This window comes from Pelodiscus sinensis, chromosome 5 (genome assembly GCF_052426305.1).
Source record: "Pelodiscus sinensis isolate ZL-2025 chromosome 5, ASM5242630v1, whole genome shotgun sequence".
NCBI classification, from domain to species: Eukaryota; Metazoa; Chordata; order Testudines; family Trionychidae; genus Pelodiscus; species Pelodiscus sinensis.
In genome coordinates, this window is record NC_143056.1 from 39,021,324 (window position 1) to 39,034,434 (window position 13,111).

The following is a 13,111-nucleotide window of genomic DNA, read 5'->3' on the forward strand; positions in this document are numbered from 1 at the left end:
GAACATGCTGGAATCTTCTTTGACAGACTATAACCAGATCAGCACATCTAATTTCTCTGACATGGGAGCCTTCAAACAATCTCATCCTAATAACAGAGGCACATTTGATAGCGATTTACCCCATAACAAAAGAGGAAGAAATGAAAAAATATTGAATGTATCCTCTGCATCTTCTATGCCTGAGACTACAGTAATCTTTAGAACCTGTATTATTTTATCATTGGCATCAACTCGTAATTCCACAACAGTGCTTCTCTGAAAACAACATTACAAACCTTAAACCATAACCAGCAATTCATCAAATAGAAAATATTCTGTTGTTAATATTCTGTTAATAAAATAGCTAATTTGTTTCATTTTTATTTAAACAAAAAAAGCATTTGCAGAATTCATGAAGAAAGTACGTAGTGCAAGTTGATGAATGAAACCTTAAAATGTAATATTACTGACTATGTATGTCATTTGGAGTCCTCCGAGCTCTCGAGCTACTGATCTTAGATTTATTTATTTTTTTTGTGAGCGTGAATATTATTGCTTACCTCATTTTCTAAAACTATATTAGTTTCTCTCCCATACTGATGGAGTGAGGAAAAAAAAAAAAAAGCATTTGGCTTAATTTTTTATCCCAACAGTCTCGGCATTTGTCACAACATCACAAAGTTCTTTAGAAGATGTTACTTTTTTAATGTTAGCTGTATTTGTAGTTGATTTAACTTTTAGTATGCAATGTAGTTTTTAGCTGGGTAGGTTCCAGGATATTGGAGAGAGAAGGTGGATAAGGTAGTATCTCTTTTATTGGCCCAACACTATCCTCTCATCAACAGAAGCTGGTCCAATAAAAGATATTACCATACCCACCATGTCTAACGCTTTGCTGATCACTTAACAGGGAAATTGAGTGTTACAAAATAGTATTTTAATAATCTGGTGCTTGTAAAACAGCTTTTTAAACCTTTGCATTCACTACAACTGTAGAGAACAGTAACAAACTGTTACATGTCATCAAATTTTATTGCTGATTCAATTCACATAAGTCACTAGAGGGCGCTCTCTGCTAGTAGATTCTATTAACGATACCATAGAACAGTGTTTCCCAATTTTATTTGGCCAAGGAACCTTTTCAGCTTTTCAAGGAACCCCTAGGTTTGTCAAGCAAAAAAAAAAAAAAGGGGGGGGTGCCAGAGGGACCCACCAATTCATGAAAATCCCCACAAATGCATCAAAATCACATTCCTTCCCCAAGACCCCCACCCCCCTTCCTTGAGGCCTCATCTGCTCTGTTTCCCTCCTCTCCATCACTTGCCACCCCTAGCCCTTATACACTCTCACCAGGTTGAGACAGGAGGTCTGGGGTGGGAATGAGGGATTTGGGTGTGGGAAGGGGCGAGAAGTACAAGCTCTGGGAGGAAATTTGGATGCAGGAGAAGGGGCTGTTGGCTCGGGGAGGGGGCTCCAGGCTCGGGAGTGTTGGGGTGCTGAGCAAGCCATGGGCTTGTAGATGTGGGGGTGCTGGAGTTTGGGCTGGGTATGTGAGGGACTCAGGGCAAGAAGGTTGTGAGTATGATGGGCTCAGGACACAGATTTGCCATGTGTGGATGGTGCAGGAGTGTGGTGGCAGAAGACTGAGGATGTGCGGCTGCAGGAGTTTGGGGATGTAAGAGACTCAGGACAGGGGGTTCCAGTGTATGATAGGCTCAGATTTGGGGTCAGGTGGTGCAGGAGTGTTATGATGCTGCAGTGAGATGGGGGTTTGGCCCCAGTTGGGGGCTTGCTGGCCAGGCTTCATTTTTAAATAAAATATTATGTCAAACTCAAAAAGTTTTAGCATTGTCTCTATTTATGAGAGGGGTGAGGAACCTGTTTTGAGTCAAGGGTCACTGACCCACAGAAAAGTCTGTTGGGGCCACACAAGTGAGATGCAAAAAAAAAAAAACCCAACAACCCTCCAAAGACCCCCAAGCCTCACTAATGTGGTCCCAAATGTGCTGGTGGGAGCAGGGGACAGAGTGAAAGTGGGTGCTGGGGCTGGGGAGAGGGTGCTGCTGGGTGAAGGATGCTGGCTCGGGTGACAGGGTGCTGGGGCAGGCAGGTGGCGGGGTGCTGGGGTCAGGGACATGGTCCTGCTGGACACTAGGGTGACTGGCAGGGTGCTGGGACAAGGAACAGGGTGCTGCTGGGTGCTAGCATGGATGGCAGAGTTCTGGGGCCAGGGCCGGGGCCAGGGTGGTGCTGAGTCCTGGGGTGTGAGGCAGGGTGTCAGGGCCTGGGACAGGGTGGTGCTAGGTGCTAGGGTAGATGGCAGGGCTGCCAAGGAGTGGGATAGGGATGGGGTGTAGGATCTGAGAGGGAGGTGGGGGGGCGGAAGAGGGTAAGGTCTGGGTGGGAGGTAGGGTGCAGAAGCAGGCTGGATGTAGGGTGTCTTGCCAGGGGGAGGGAGGAGGAACAGATTGGAGGTAGGGTGTCTGGCGACGACGGAGGGTGCAAGGAGGGGACTTGGGTAGGAGTTGGACCTCTCCGAGCTGGCACCATCTGGACCTGACTGGTCCCAGATGAGGGATTTTTGGACCAGTGGAGGTCATTTCAGGGCTCCTGGTTCCCGCCCCGCCTCCGTCCCACTAGGCTTCTTTGCACCTCTATTCCCCAGCAACCCAACTGAGCTGCCCACCCCACTGGTTCCCTGCACCTCCCCCAAAACCATCCCCCACAATCCAAAGGAGCACAGCACCAGTTCTCTGCAACCCCCCCACAGCCCAGCTGAGCTGCCCATCTGTTCCGTATGCCCTCCCCCATCCACCTCAGCCCATCTGAGCCCTGCACTGGTTCCCTGCATGCCTCCCCCACAGGATTGCTGAGCCCTATTTCCCTGCACCTCCCCTAATCCCTGCAAAACTGCTGAGCCAAGCGCCGATTCCCTGCCCCTCCCTCCCCTTGAGTCTAGCCCTGGTTCCCAGTACCTCCCTCCTCCTGCAGCCAAACTAAGCTCTGACACACACACACACACACACACACACACACTCCCCTCCCCCCCGCAGCCCAGCCCAGCCCAGGTCCCCAGACCTCCTCACTCTGCAACCCAGCTGAGCTCAATTTCCCTGCACCTTCCCCCAAACCATGCAGACAGGCTGAGCCAGTGCTGATTCCCTGCCCTTGCCTCCCTCCCTCGGCTGTGTCTACACTGGCGCGATCTTGCGCCAAAGCTGCCGCTCTTGCGCAAAAACTTGCTTCCTGTCTACACTGGCTGTGTGTTCTTGCGCAACACGCTGCTGTTCTCATGTATGAAATCAGGGCTTCTTGTGCAAGAACTATGATGCTCCTGCTCAGGAATAAGCCCTTTTGTGCAACTGTCCTTGCGCAAGAGGCCAGTGTAGACAGGCAACATGAATTTCTTGTGCAAGAAAGCCATATGGCTAAAATGGCCATCAGCACTTTCTCAGGCAAGAGAGCATCCACACTGCCATAGATGCTCTTGTGCAAAAGCACAGCTTGCACGTGGCAGTGTGGACGTGTTCTTGCACAAGAAACCGCCAATGTAGACATAGTTTCCTCTCATGAGCAAAATGAATTTTGTGTTGTGCATCAGTACTTAGTTCATGTGGCTTGTTTGGATGTGCCACTGTGGCACCCAAGTTATTAATAAATATTTTTAAACCTTTACCTTTTCTCTCTGCTGCCACGTCTCCTCCCCTTGTTCCATTAGCTCCCCTGGTGCCTGCTGCCTCCCAACTCCTCACTCTCCTCTGCTGTCCTGACTCCTGCCCTTCTTACTGCCCTCAGCCCTCCTGCAACCTGCCCCCCTCCACCAGCCCTTCTCTCCTCCCTGTGCCCACTCCTCCAGTAGCCCCACTCTGATCATGCGAGCTACCCCCCTCATCCCCTCTTCTTACACCTCCTTCTACACACCTGCCCTGTCTCTCCCCTCTGGTGCTGGTCCCTCCCCTGCAGGTGTCTGCCCTTCTGCTTCACCCCCAGAATCCCCTGGCACTTGCACCTTCTCTTACTCCTGCACCCTTCTGTTGCCTCCCCCTTCCCTCACTGCCCCTGCCTCCTTTCCCCTCTTTCCCTGATGCCCACCCTCTCACCACCCTCTGCCCCCATTCTCCTCATGCCCCTCATGCCCTCTGTACCCTCACACATGACTTGCTCCATCCCGGCCTTCCTCATGCCCATCCCTTCTTTCAAGCCTTCTCGAAGCACCTCCCCGTCCCCCCTCTAACCCCCAATGCCCTTACCCTCTCCCCTCCCAGCATCACCCTGTCCCCCCTCCCACTGACACCTTCCCTCCTGCATTTTTCCTCATTGTCTGCACTTGGCCCCCTGGCATTTGTCTCTCTTCTACCCTGTCTCTTTGGTGCCTTCCCCTCTCTTCCCCCTCTCCCCTCCCCCTCCGCACAAACCCCTTCCTCTCCCAGCCCTTCCCCTTCCCCTACCTTCTGCCTTCCACTTTGTGGGACTGGAGTCTGCACTCCGTCCCCGGACTCTGATCCTGCAACTCAGCCATACGGTGCAACGCAGCGCCCAGTAGTTTTAAAATCCTGGGCTGTGATGTTACGTCACACCCGGGCATCTCCCCGCCTACCGGTTTGAGCACGCAGTGCAGGGCAGCAGCAGCCAGCAAGGGGGAAGATCAGTGTAGGTTGCGCATGGTGGGGACGGGGACAAGGGAGAGACAGTCTGGGACCAGGGTGGGAGATGCATGGGGGATGGGGGGGCGGAGCCCACTCCAGTTCCAAATATTGGTGGAGCATGGGCACCACGAGCCCATACAACTTGCTGCCCATGCCTCTGTTGGCTAGCCAGCTCTCTCTCTTTCAGAGGGGGGGGAGTGCCGGCTCCTCGTGGAACCCCTAGTTTTGCTTTGCGGAACCCCAGGGTTCCCCGGAGCACCAACTGGGAAACACTGCCATAGAATTATTCTATTTAGTTTTAGTTCCAGTTACTGTCTTTGTAATATGAGGGATGTAATATATGGTAACGTATCATTTGTGTATTCATATTTAGACTAACCTTGGATTCAACAAAATATTAGGAAAACCTTCTTAACTCTGAGACTTAATGAACAGTGATATTCAGTGATGATACCACCTACCTCTTCTATAGAGCTTTTAATCAGTACCTCTCAAAGCACTTTACAAAGGAGATTAATATTATTGATATTTTACAGGTGAGGAAATTAAGGCACAGAATTTAGGTGACTTACACAAGTGTAATCAGGCCAGTGACAAGAGCTGGGAGTAGAACTCAGGGCTCCTGAATCCCAGTCTAGTGCTCTGTTTGAAGCATGCTGAAAAAGGTGGAAGCCTCCTCGCTGGAGATATTTAATGCTTAACCTGGCAAAGCCTACATGCATATATTATAAAATAATTTTGCGGTGATCAGAATAGGGTAGACTGGTCCTAACATGTCTCATTTCATTTTGAATCTCTGTGATTTTGAGTAAGACTGCTTTTAAAAGTAGTTTTTTCCATCAACTTTAAATTGTATTTTATAAAGGGTCTTCCTTTTCTTCTCCTAAACCACTCCATTCCAAAAAATTTCTAATCATCTTTTTTTTTTTTTTTTTATAAAGGTATCAGAGCGGGTAGAGAGAAGACTTCAAGAAATAGAACAAGAAATGCGCACAGAAAGGCAGCTGGTAGAAAGACGGCAAGACCAACTAGGACACATGTCTATGCAGTTGCAGGAGGTATGTAAGATAGTTAAGAGTTAAGTTTTTGTGATACTGGGGAGCCTGGCTCAGACAAGGAAGTGGAAGGGGTCACGGTAAAAAGCATGTGCATTAACTAGCTTTACTGGATCTCACTTGTGCTGTGTTGCTAGTAGAAAAAGTTTTTTGTTAGTGGCACGAAGATTCTAAGAAAAAGTCCAGTTCCTGGGTTTGATCCATTTAAAAATATTTGTACTAGGGATATAAGCAACTAGTTCGCTATTAGATAAGCAAAAGCTTATCGGATAGTTGACTAATCCCTCGACTAGTCGCTTCTTTCCCCTCCCCTCCCAAGTGGGGGGAAGCAGGAGCCGGTGTTAGGGGGAGCTGGCTTAAAAGATGGTTCCCCCCAGCATCATTTTCGCAGGGAGTAGGTGGATAGCGGGGTCTGGGCAATCAGCTGATTCCTGGCTTGTGCCCAGTCCTAGATGCTGTGCCACTGTTTTTTAAATGTATTAAGAGCCTGCTATCTCTTAATACATTTAAAAATCAGAAGTTCAGCCGGGGGATCCAGCGTTAGCCGGGACAGCTGATTCCTGGCCTCCTGCTGCGCTCCAGGCTTTTTACATTTAAAAGGCTGGTGCACAGCGGTGGGACCTAGCGCAAGCCAGGAATCAGAAGTCCCATTTCGCACCAGGTCCAATCTGCTGCCCTTCAGCTTTTTAAATGTATTAAGAGCCTGCTTATCAACTAATTGCCGGAAAATCCATCGACTAGTCGATTAGTTGATTAGACTAAATATAACATCCCTAATTTTGTTCCTCATTTTTAAAATTGTAACATTGAACTATTTTTTTAGTACTGTTCTTATGGGCTAATTAAACACAGCACACTGGTTAGGCACCTTTCTGGTGTTGTGAAATCATTTGTACTTAAAGTGAATTAAGTTTGGTGAACCACAAGAATAGTACTGAGCAGAAATTAGGAGAAAATTTTCCCTTCCATTTTCTTCTTTAGTAAACACATAAAATACACGAGAGACAAGGACCTCTTCCAAAACTAACACATGAGACCATATTTTGCATTCTAATTTTTTATTTGATTATGAGTTTGTACTATGATTTGGAATCCTATCTTAGACTGTATAATTGGTTCTGCTGCTGATACAAAATACTTAATTTAATATTTTATCAATTTTCAGTGACAACTTGTGTGCTTTTTTTAAAAAGCAAATTTGGATTCTGCATTGCAGTGGAAACTGAAGTGGATTAATTTATATTGACACTTGGTATTTTGTAGAAGGCCAGAAATTTTCCTTAACTGCCATATTTAAGAAGATAAAATATTCTTTTAATAGGGGAAAAAAGTAACTCTTATCAAAATATTTTTTATATTTTGTCAATTGGATCTCTATCTCCTATTTCCTCCTCTTAAATATGAGTGGTATGTCAGAGTGCTTCATTAAGGCTCTCTGAAGAGGAAATTATTTCTTAGGATTTCCTGAGAGGAAAAATTCTTCAAATATTCATGCATCAATTTTCAGACTAGTGTGTTGTTATCCATTTCATGGATATATGTTTAATTAGAGCTGTTTCATGTGTGATTCGGTAATGTTACCTGCTGATTTATATACACTTCCTTTTTTGCCCTTTTTGGGGACTAATGATTACCTTATGGACATTTTGACAGTTGGGAACAAATTTTCAAATTGAAGACTAATGTTTTGCTTTGGATGATACGGTCTCATATGGCCTTCTTATCAATAACCTAGGTGTATACAACTTAGATGGGGCTTCTATAAGGTTGATGCATAGCTGGCTGGATAAACTGTTCTCAGAGTAGTTATTAATGGTTCATAGTCATGTTGAAAGGGCATAACAAGCGGGGTTCTGCAGGGGTCTGCTTTGGGACCAGTTCTGTTCAATATCTTCATCAACAATTTAGATAATGACATAGAGAGTATGCCTATTAAGTTTGCAGATGATACCAAACTGAGAGGGTTTGCAACTGCTTTGGAGGATAGGGTCATAATTCAAAAAGATCTGGACAAACTGGAGAAATGGTCTGAGTTAAGTAGGATGACATTTAATAAGGACAAATGCAAAGTACTCCACTTAAGAAGGAACAATCGGTTTCACACATACAGAATGGGAATTGACTTTCTAGGAAGGAGTACTGCAGAAAGGGATCTTTGGGTTATAGTGGACCACAAGCTAAACATGAGTCAACAGTGTGAGACTTGCAAAAAAAAGGCAAACACGATTCTCAGATGCATTAACAGGAGTGTTGTGAGCAAGACACAAGAAGTCATTCTTCTGCTCTACTCTGCACTAATTAGGCCTCAATTGGAGTGTTATCTCCAGTTCTGGCCACCACATTTCAAGAAAGATGTGGAAAAACTGGAGAAGGTTCAGAGAAGAGCAACAAAAATGATTAAAAGTCTAGACAACATGAGCTGTGAGGCAAGGCTGAAGGAATTGGGCTTGTTTAGTTTGGAAAGGGAAGACTGAGAGGGGACATGATAGTGGCTTTCAGGTATCTAATAGGGGGTGTCATGGAGGGACGTGGGGAAATTGTTCTCCTTGGCCTCTGATGATAGGACAAGAAGCAAGGGCTTAAATTGTAGCAAGGGAAGTTTAGGTTGGACATTAGGAAAAACTTCCAAACTGTCAAGGTGGTTAAACACGGGAATAAATTCTCTCACCTGCTTTTAAATATCTCCAGTGATGGAGATTCCACAACCTCCTGTCAGGGAGAATCTGTTTGGTCCTGCTGTGAAGTCGGGACTGGGCTTGATGAGTCCCTTCCAGTTCAAGGATTCTATGATTTAAGTCTGTAGGATTCTAAACAGGCCAAGGGAGTCCCTTGTATGGAGCTCACTGAAGATTTCCCCAAGATAGGAAACTGAGAATTCTTTAAGGGAAAACAGTAGACAGATCCATAGAATCATAGAACCATAGAGCTGGAAGAGACCTCAGAAGGTCATCAAATCCAGCTCCTTGCTCTAGGCAGGATCAATCCCAACTAAATCATCCCGGCCAGGGCTTTGTCAAGCTGAGACTTAAACACCTCTAGGGATGGAGACTCCACTACTTCCCTAGGTAACCCATTCCAATGCTTCACTGCTCTCATAGTGAAATAGGTTTTCCTAATATCCAACCTGGACCTTTCCCACCACAACTTGAGACCATTGCTCCTTGTTCTGCCATCTGTCACTACTGAGAACAGCCTTTCTCCATTCTCTTTGGAACCTCCCTTCAGGAAGTTGAAGGCTGCTATCAAATCCCCCCTAACACTCTTCGTTTCTGTAGACTAAACAGACCCAACTCCTCATAGGTCATATGCTCCAGCCTCTCCTCATAGGTCATATGCTCCAGCCCCCTAATCATTTTGGTTGCCCTCCGCTGGACCCTCTCCAATGCGTCCACATCCTTTTTGTAGTGGGGGGCCCAGAACTGAACATAATACTCCAGGTGTGGCCTCACCAGAGCCGAATAAAGGGGAATAATGACATCTCTGGATCTGCTGGCAATGCTGCTCTTAATGCAACCTAATGTGCCATTAGCCTTCTTGGCTACAAGGGCACACTGTTGACTCATATCCAGCTTCTCATCCACTGTAACCCCCAGGTCTTTTTCTGCAGAACTGCTACTTAGCTGATTGATCCCCAGCCTGTAACAATGCTTGGGATTCTTCTTGTTGAACCTCATCAGATTTCTTGTGGCCCAATCCTCCAATTTGTCTAAGTCACTCTGGACCCTATCTCTACCCTCAAGTGTATCTACCTCTCCCCTAGCTTAATGTCATCCGCAAACTTGCTGAGGGTGCAATCCATCCCCTCATCCAGGTCATTAATAAAGATATTGAACAAAACCGGTCCTAGAATTGAACCTTGGGGCACTCCGCTAGAAACCGACCACCATCCTGACACCGAGCCATTGATCACTACCCGCTGGGCCTGGCCTTCTATCCATCTTTCTATCCATCTTACCAATCCACATTCCCTTAACTCGCTGGCAAGAATATTGTGGGAGACCATATCAAAAGCCTTGCTAAATTCAAGGTATATCACATCCACTGACTTTCCCACGTCCACAGAACCAGTTTACCTCATCATAGAAGCTAATCAGATTGGTCAGGCACTACTTTCCCTTTGTGAAGCCATGCTGACTATTCCTGATAACTTTCCTCTCTTCCAAGTACCTCAAAATGGATTCCTTAAGGATCCCTTCCATGATTTTTCCAGGAACCTAGGTAAGACTGACGGTCCTATAGTTCCCTGGATCATCCTTCCCTTTTTTGAAGATGGGCACAACATTTGCCTTTTTCCAATCATCTGGGATTTCTCCCGACCTCCACGACTTTTCAAAGATAATGGCCAAAGGCTCCTCAATGACATTTGCCAACTCCCTCAGTACCCTCGGATGCATTAAGTCCAGACCCATGGATTTGTGTACGTTTAGCTTTTCTAAATAGTTCCTAACCTGTTCTTTACCCACCAAGGGCTGTCCATCTTCATCCCATCTTGCGTCACTTAGCGCATTAGTCCGGGAGCCCACCTTGTCCGTGAATACAGAGGCAAAGAAAGCATTGAGTACTTCAACTTTCCCCACATCATCTGTCACCTCCTTCATCTAATAGGGGCCGCACACCCTCTCTGATCACTTTCTTCTTGTTAACATGCCTGTAGAAACCTTTCTTGTTATCCTTCATATCCTTAGCCAGTTGCAATTCCATTTGCGCTTTCACCTTCCTGATAACCCCCCGGCATTCTTGAGTTATACATTTATACCCTTCCCTGATCATCTGTATAAGTTTCCACTTTTTGTAAGCTTCCTTTTTGGGCTTAAGTTCACCAAGGATTTCCCCTGTAAGCCAATCTGGCCTCCTACCATGTTTCCCTCTCTTGCTATGCATCGGGATGGTTTCTTTCAATAAGGCTTCTTTAAATACAGCCAGCTGTCCTGGACTCCTGTCCCCTTCATGTTAGCATCCCAGGAGATTCTGCCCATCAGATCTCTGAGGGAGTCAAAATCTGCTTTTTTGAAGTCCAAAGTGTGTATTTTACTACTCTCTTTTCTTCCTTTGGTCAAGATCCTGAAATCTACCATCTCATGATCACTGCTTCCCAGGTTGTCACCCACTTCTACTTCCCCTATGAGTTTCTCCCTGTTTGTGAGCAGAAGGTCAAGCTGCGCACGGCTTCTGGTCGGATCCTTCAGCACTTGTGTCAAGAAGTTATCCCCAACATTCTCCAACAACTTCCTGGATTGCCTGTGTACTGCCGAATTGGTGTCCCAATAGATGTCAGGGTGATTAAAGTCCCCTACGAGGACCAGGGCCTGCGATCTGGAAGCTTCGCTCAGTTGTCCGAAGAAAGCCTCATCTACCTCGTCCACCTGATTCGATAGCCTGTAGCAGACACCAACCACAGCATCACTGCTGTTGTTTGCTCCTTTAAACTTAACCCATAGACTCTCAACAGGTTTTTCTCCCTCTTTATACTGGATTTCTGAGCAATCATAGTGCTCTCTTACTGTCAGCCGACGGTCAGGGCAGTGTGTGTGTGTATGCTTCCGAGAAAAGGTTTAACGTCCGTGTCTTTACTGCTAGGACCGGGGTCCCGTCGCAGAGGGTGGCCAGCAGGCCAACAGACGCCCCGTTATATAGGAAGAGCTTATTACACCTTAGATTTTAACTGCTAGAACACAAAGTTCCTTCGCAGCGGGCAGCCTGGGAAAGGCTGGAAAGGTGCCCCAACGGATCTTGTCACCTGGGAGTGACACAGATCCAAACGCCCAAGCTCTCCCTATGTCTGTCCTTTTATGACCGGCTGAAGTTCTTTTAAATTGTGCTTGGTTCTGTTACAGCAACTGAAGGAGTCAGGTTAAAGCTTAAACAGTTACAGGTTTATTAAAAGACTTATAAAAGCATATGGTTACAATGGCTATTGCTCTATTTCTTAAATGCTAACAAATACAGATTTTAAAAATGGTTACAAAGAAAATAAAGATAGAAAATAGAAATAATGGTACCAAGTGACAGCTTAATCTTTAAAGAGCTCTAAGTCTATGTATATATATACTTAAACAAAGGACCACATCCAGGTACAATTTTTACCCCTTTCTGTGCCTCTCGACTCCAGCGTGTCAGGCCAGGGCCGGTCTCTCAATTCCTAGGAAAGACGAATACGAGGTGGGCGTCCCCTTGGAACCTCGGGAGATCAAACACCTAACCCGACCAGCAGATAGATGATAGATTGACACTCAGAGAAAATGCGCTGCTGGACCTATCTTTATACCCCTGGGGGCCCGTATTCTCTTTCTTATCTAAAATGCCGAATTGTACTGGTCCGTTCTGTGGCTCCAGTTCTTACAAGCAAGTTTCAAGTTAATTTACACTTGCAAGAGAGATAACTAAATTGTGAATACTAGACATTTTTTACTGGGTGAGAGATTCCTCCCCCCGCGGATGGATGTGTGTTCATATCAATATGGGTTTCAGTCAAGGGCACTCCTTGGCAACCTCTTGGTCAGCAATTGGCGTATCTCTGTTTACAGCCATTCACGGTCACAGCAGCCTGGGCCTTCTGCTCTGTGTGCCCTGTATGCTCCAGGCAAGCAAAAATGGATGTTACAAGGGGGGGGGTTTCTGTCTGGCTACACTTACATAAAGTGAAACTCCTCCTTTTCTCCCCTGCCTGTTCTTCCCAAACAGTTTATACCCTTCCATGACAGTTTTGCGAGTCATCCCACCAAGTCTCTGTTATCCCAATTAAATCATATTTCTTGGACTAGGCCAGGGCCTCCAGTTCTTCCTGTTTGCTGCCCAGGCTTCTCACATTAGTGTACAAACACCTCAGATAACCAGTTGATCACCTTGTCTTGTCCATTCGCATCAGGGGTCCTCCTTTGTTGCTTGTTCCTCTTTGCATTTCTTCCCGGTATCTGACTTTCCCACTCCCCTCAGGGTTTTGGTCACCGTCCCCTGACGAACATAGTTTAAAGCTCTCCTCACTAGGTTTGCAAGCCTGCCCGCGAAGATGCTCCTTCCTCTTTTGGTTAGGTGGATCCCATCTCTTTGTAACAATCCTTGTGCCTGGAACAGAGTCCCATGGTCGAAGAAGCCAAAGCCCTCTCTGCGACACCACCTGCGCAACCACCCATTGACTTCCTCTATTCGACGATCCCTGCCCAGTCCTTTCCCGTCAACAGAGAGGATGGCCGAGAACACCACTTGCGCTCCGAATTCTTGGATCCTTCTTCCCAGCGCTACATAATCCGCAGTAACCCGCTTAAGGTCATTCTTGGCCGTATCATTAGTTCCCACATGGAGAAGCAGGAAGGGGTAGCGATCCAAAGGTGTGATCAATTTGGCAAGCCTCTCAGTTACATCCTGAATGCGAGCTCCCGGTAAGCAGCACAACTCTTGAGATTCCAGGTCCGGACGGCAGATGGATGGCTCAGT

General features: G+C 46.5%; 1 protein-coding gene across 8 annotated transcripts in view; it reads left to right on the plus strand.

Moving 5' to 3' along the window:
- The window catches only part of CEP128 (centrosomal protein 128), a 393,105-nt gene that overhangs the window by 47,280 nt on the left and 332,714 nt on the right, over positions 1 to 13,111 (plus strand). For all 8 annotated transcript variants that reach the window (XM_089778396.1, XM_025181171.3, XM_089778400.1 and 5 more), the window contains one exon: positions 5,567 to 5,683. In XM_089778396.1, the coding sequence (XP_089634522.1) occupies positions 5,567 to 5,683 (117 nt within the window). The remainder of the gene's footprint in view (positions 1 to 5,566; positions 5,684 to 13,111) is intronic.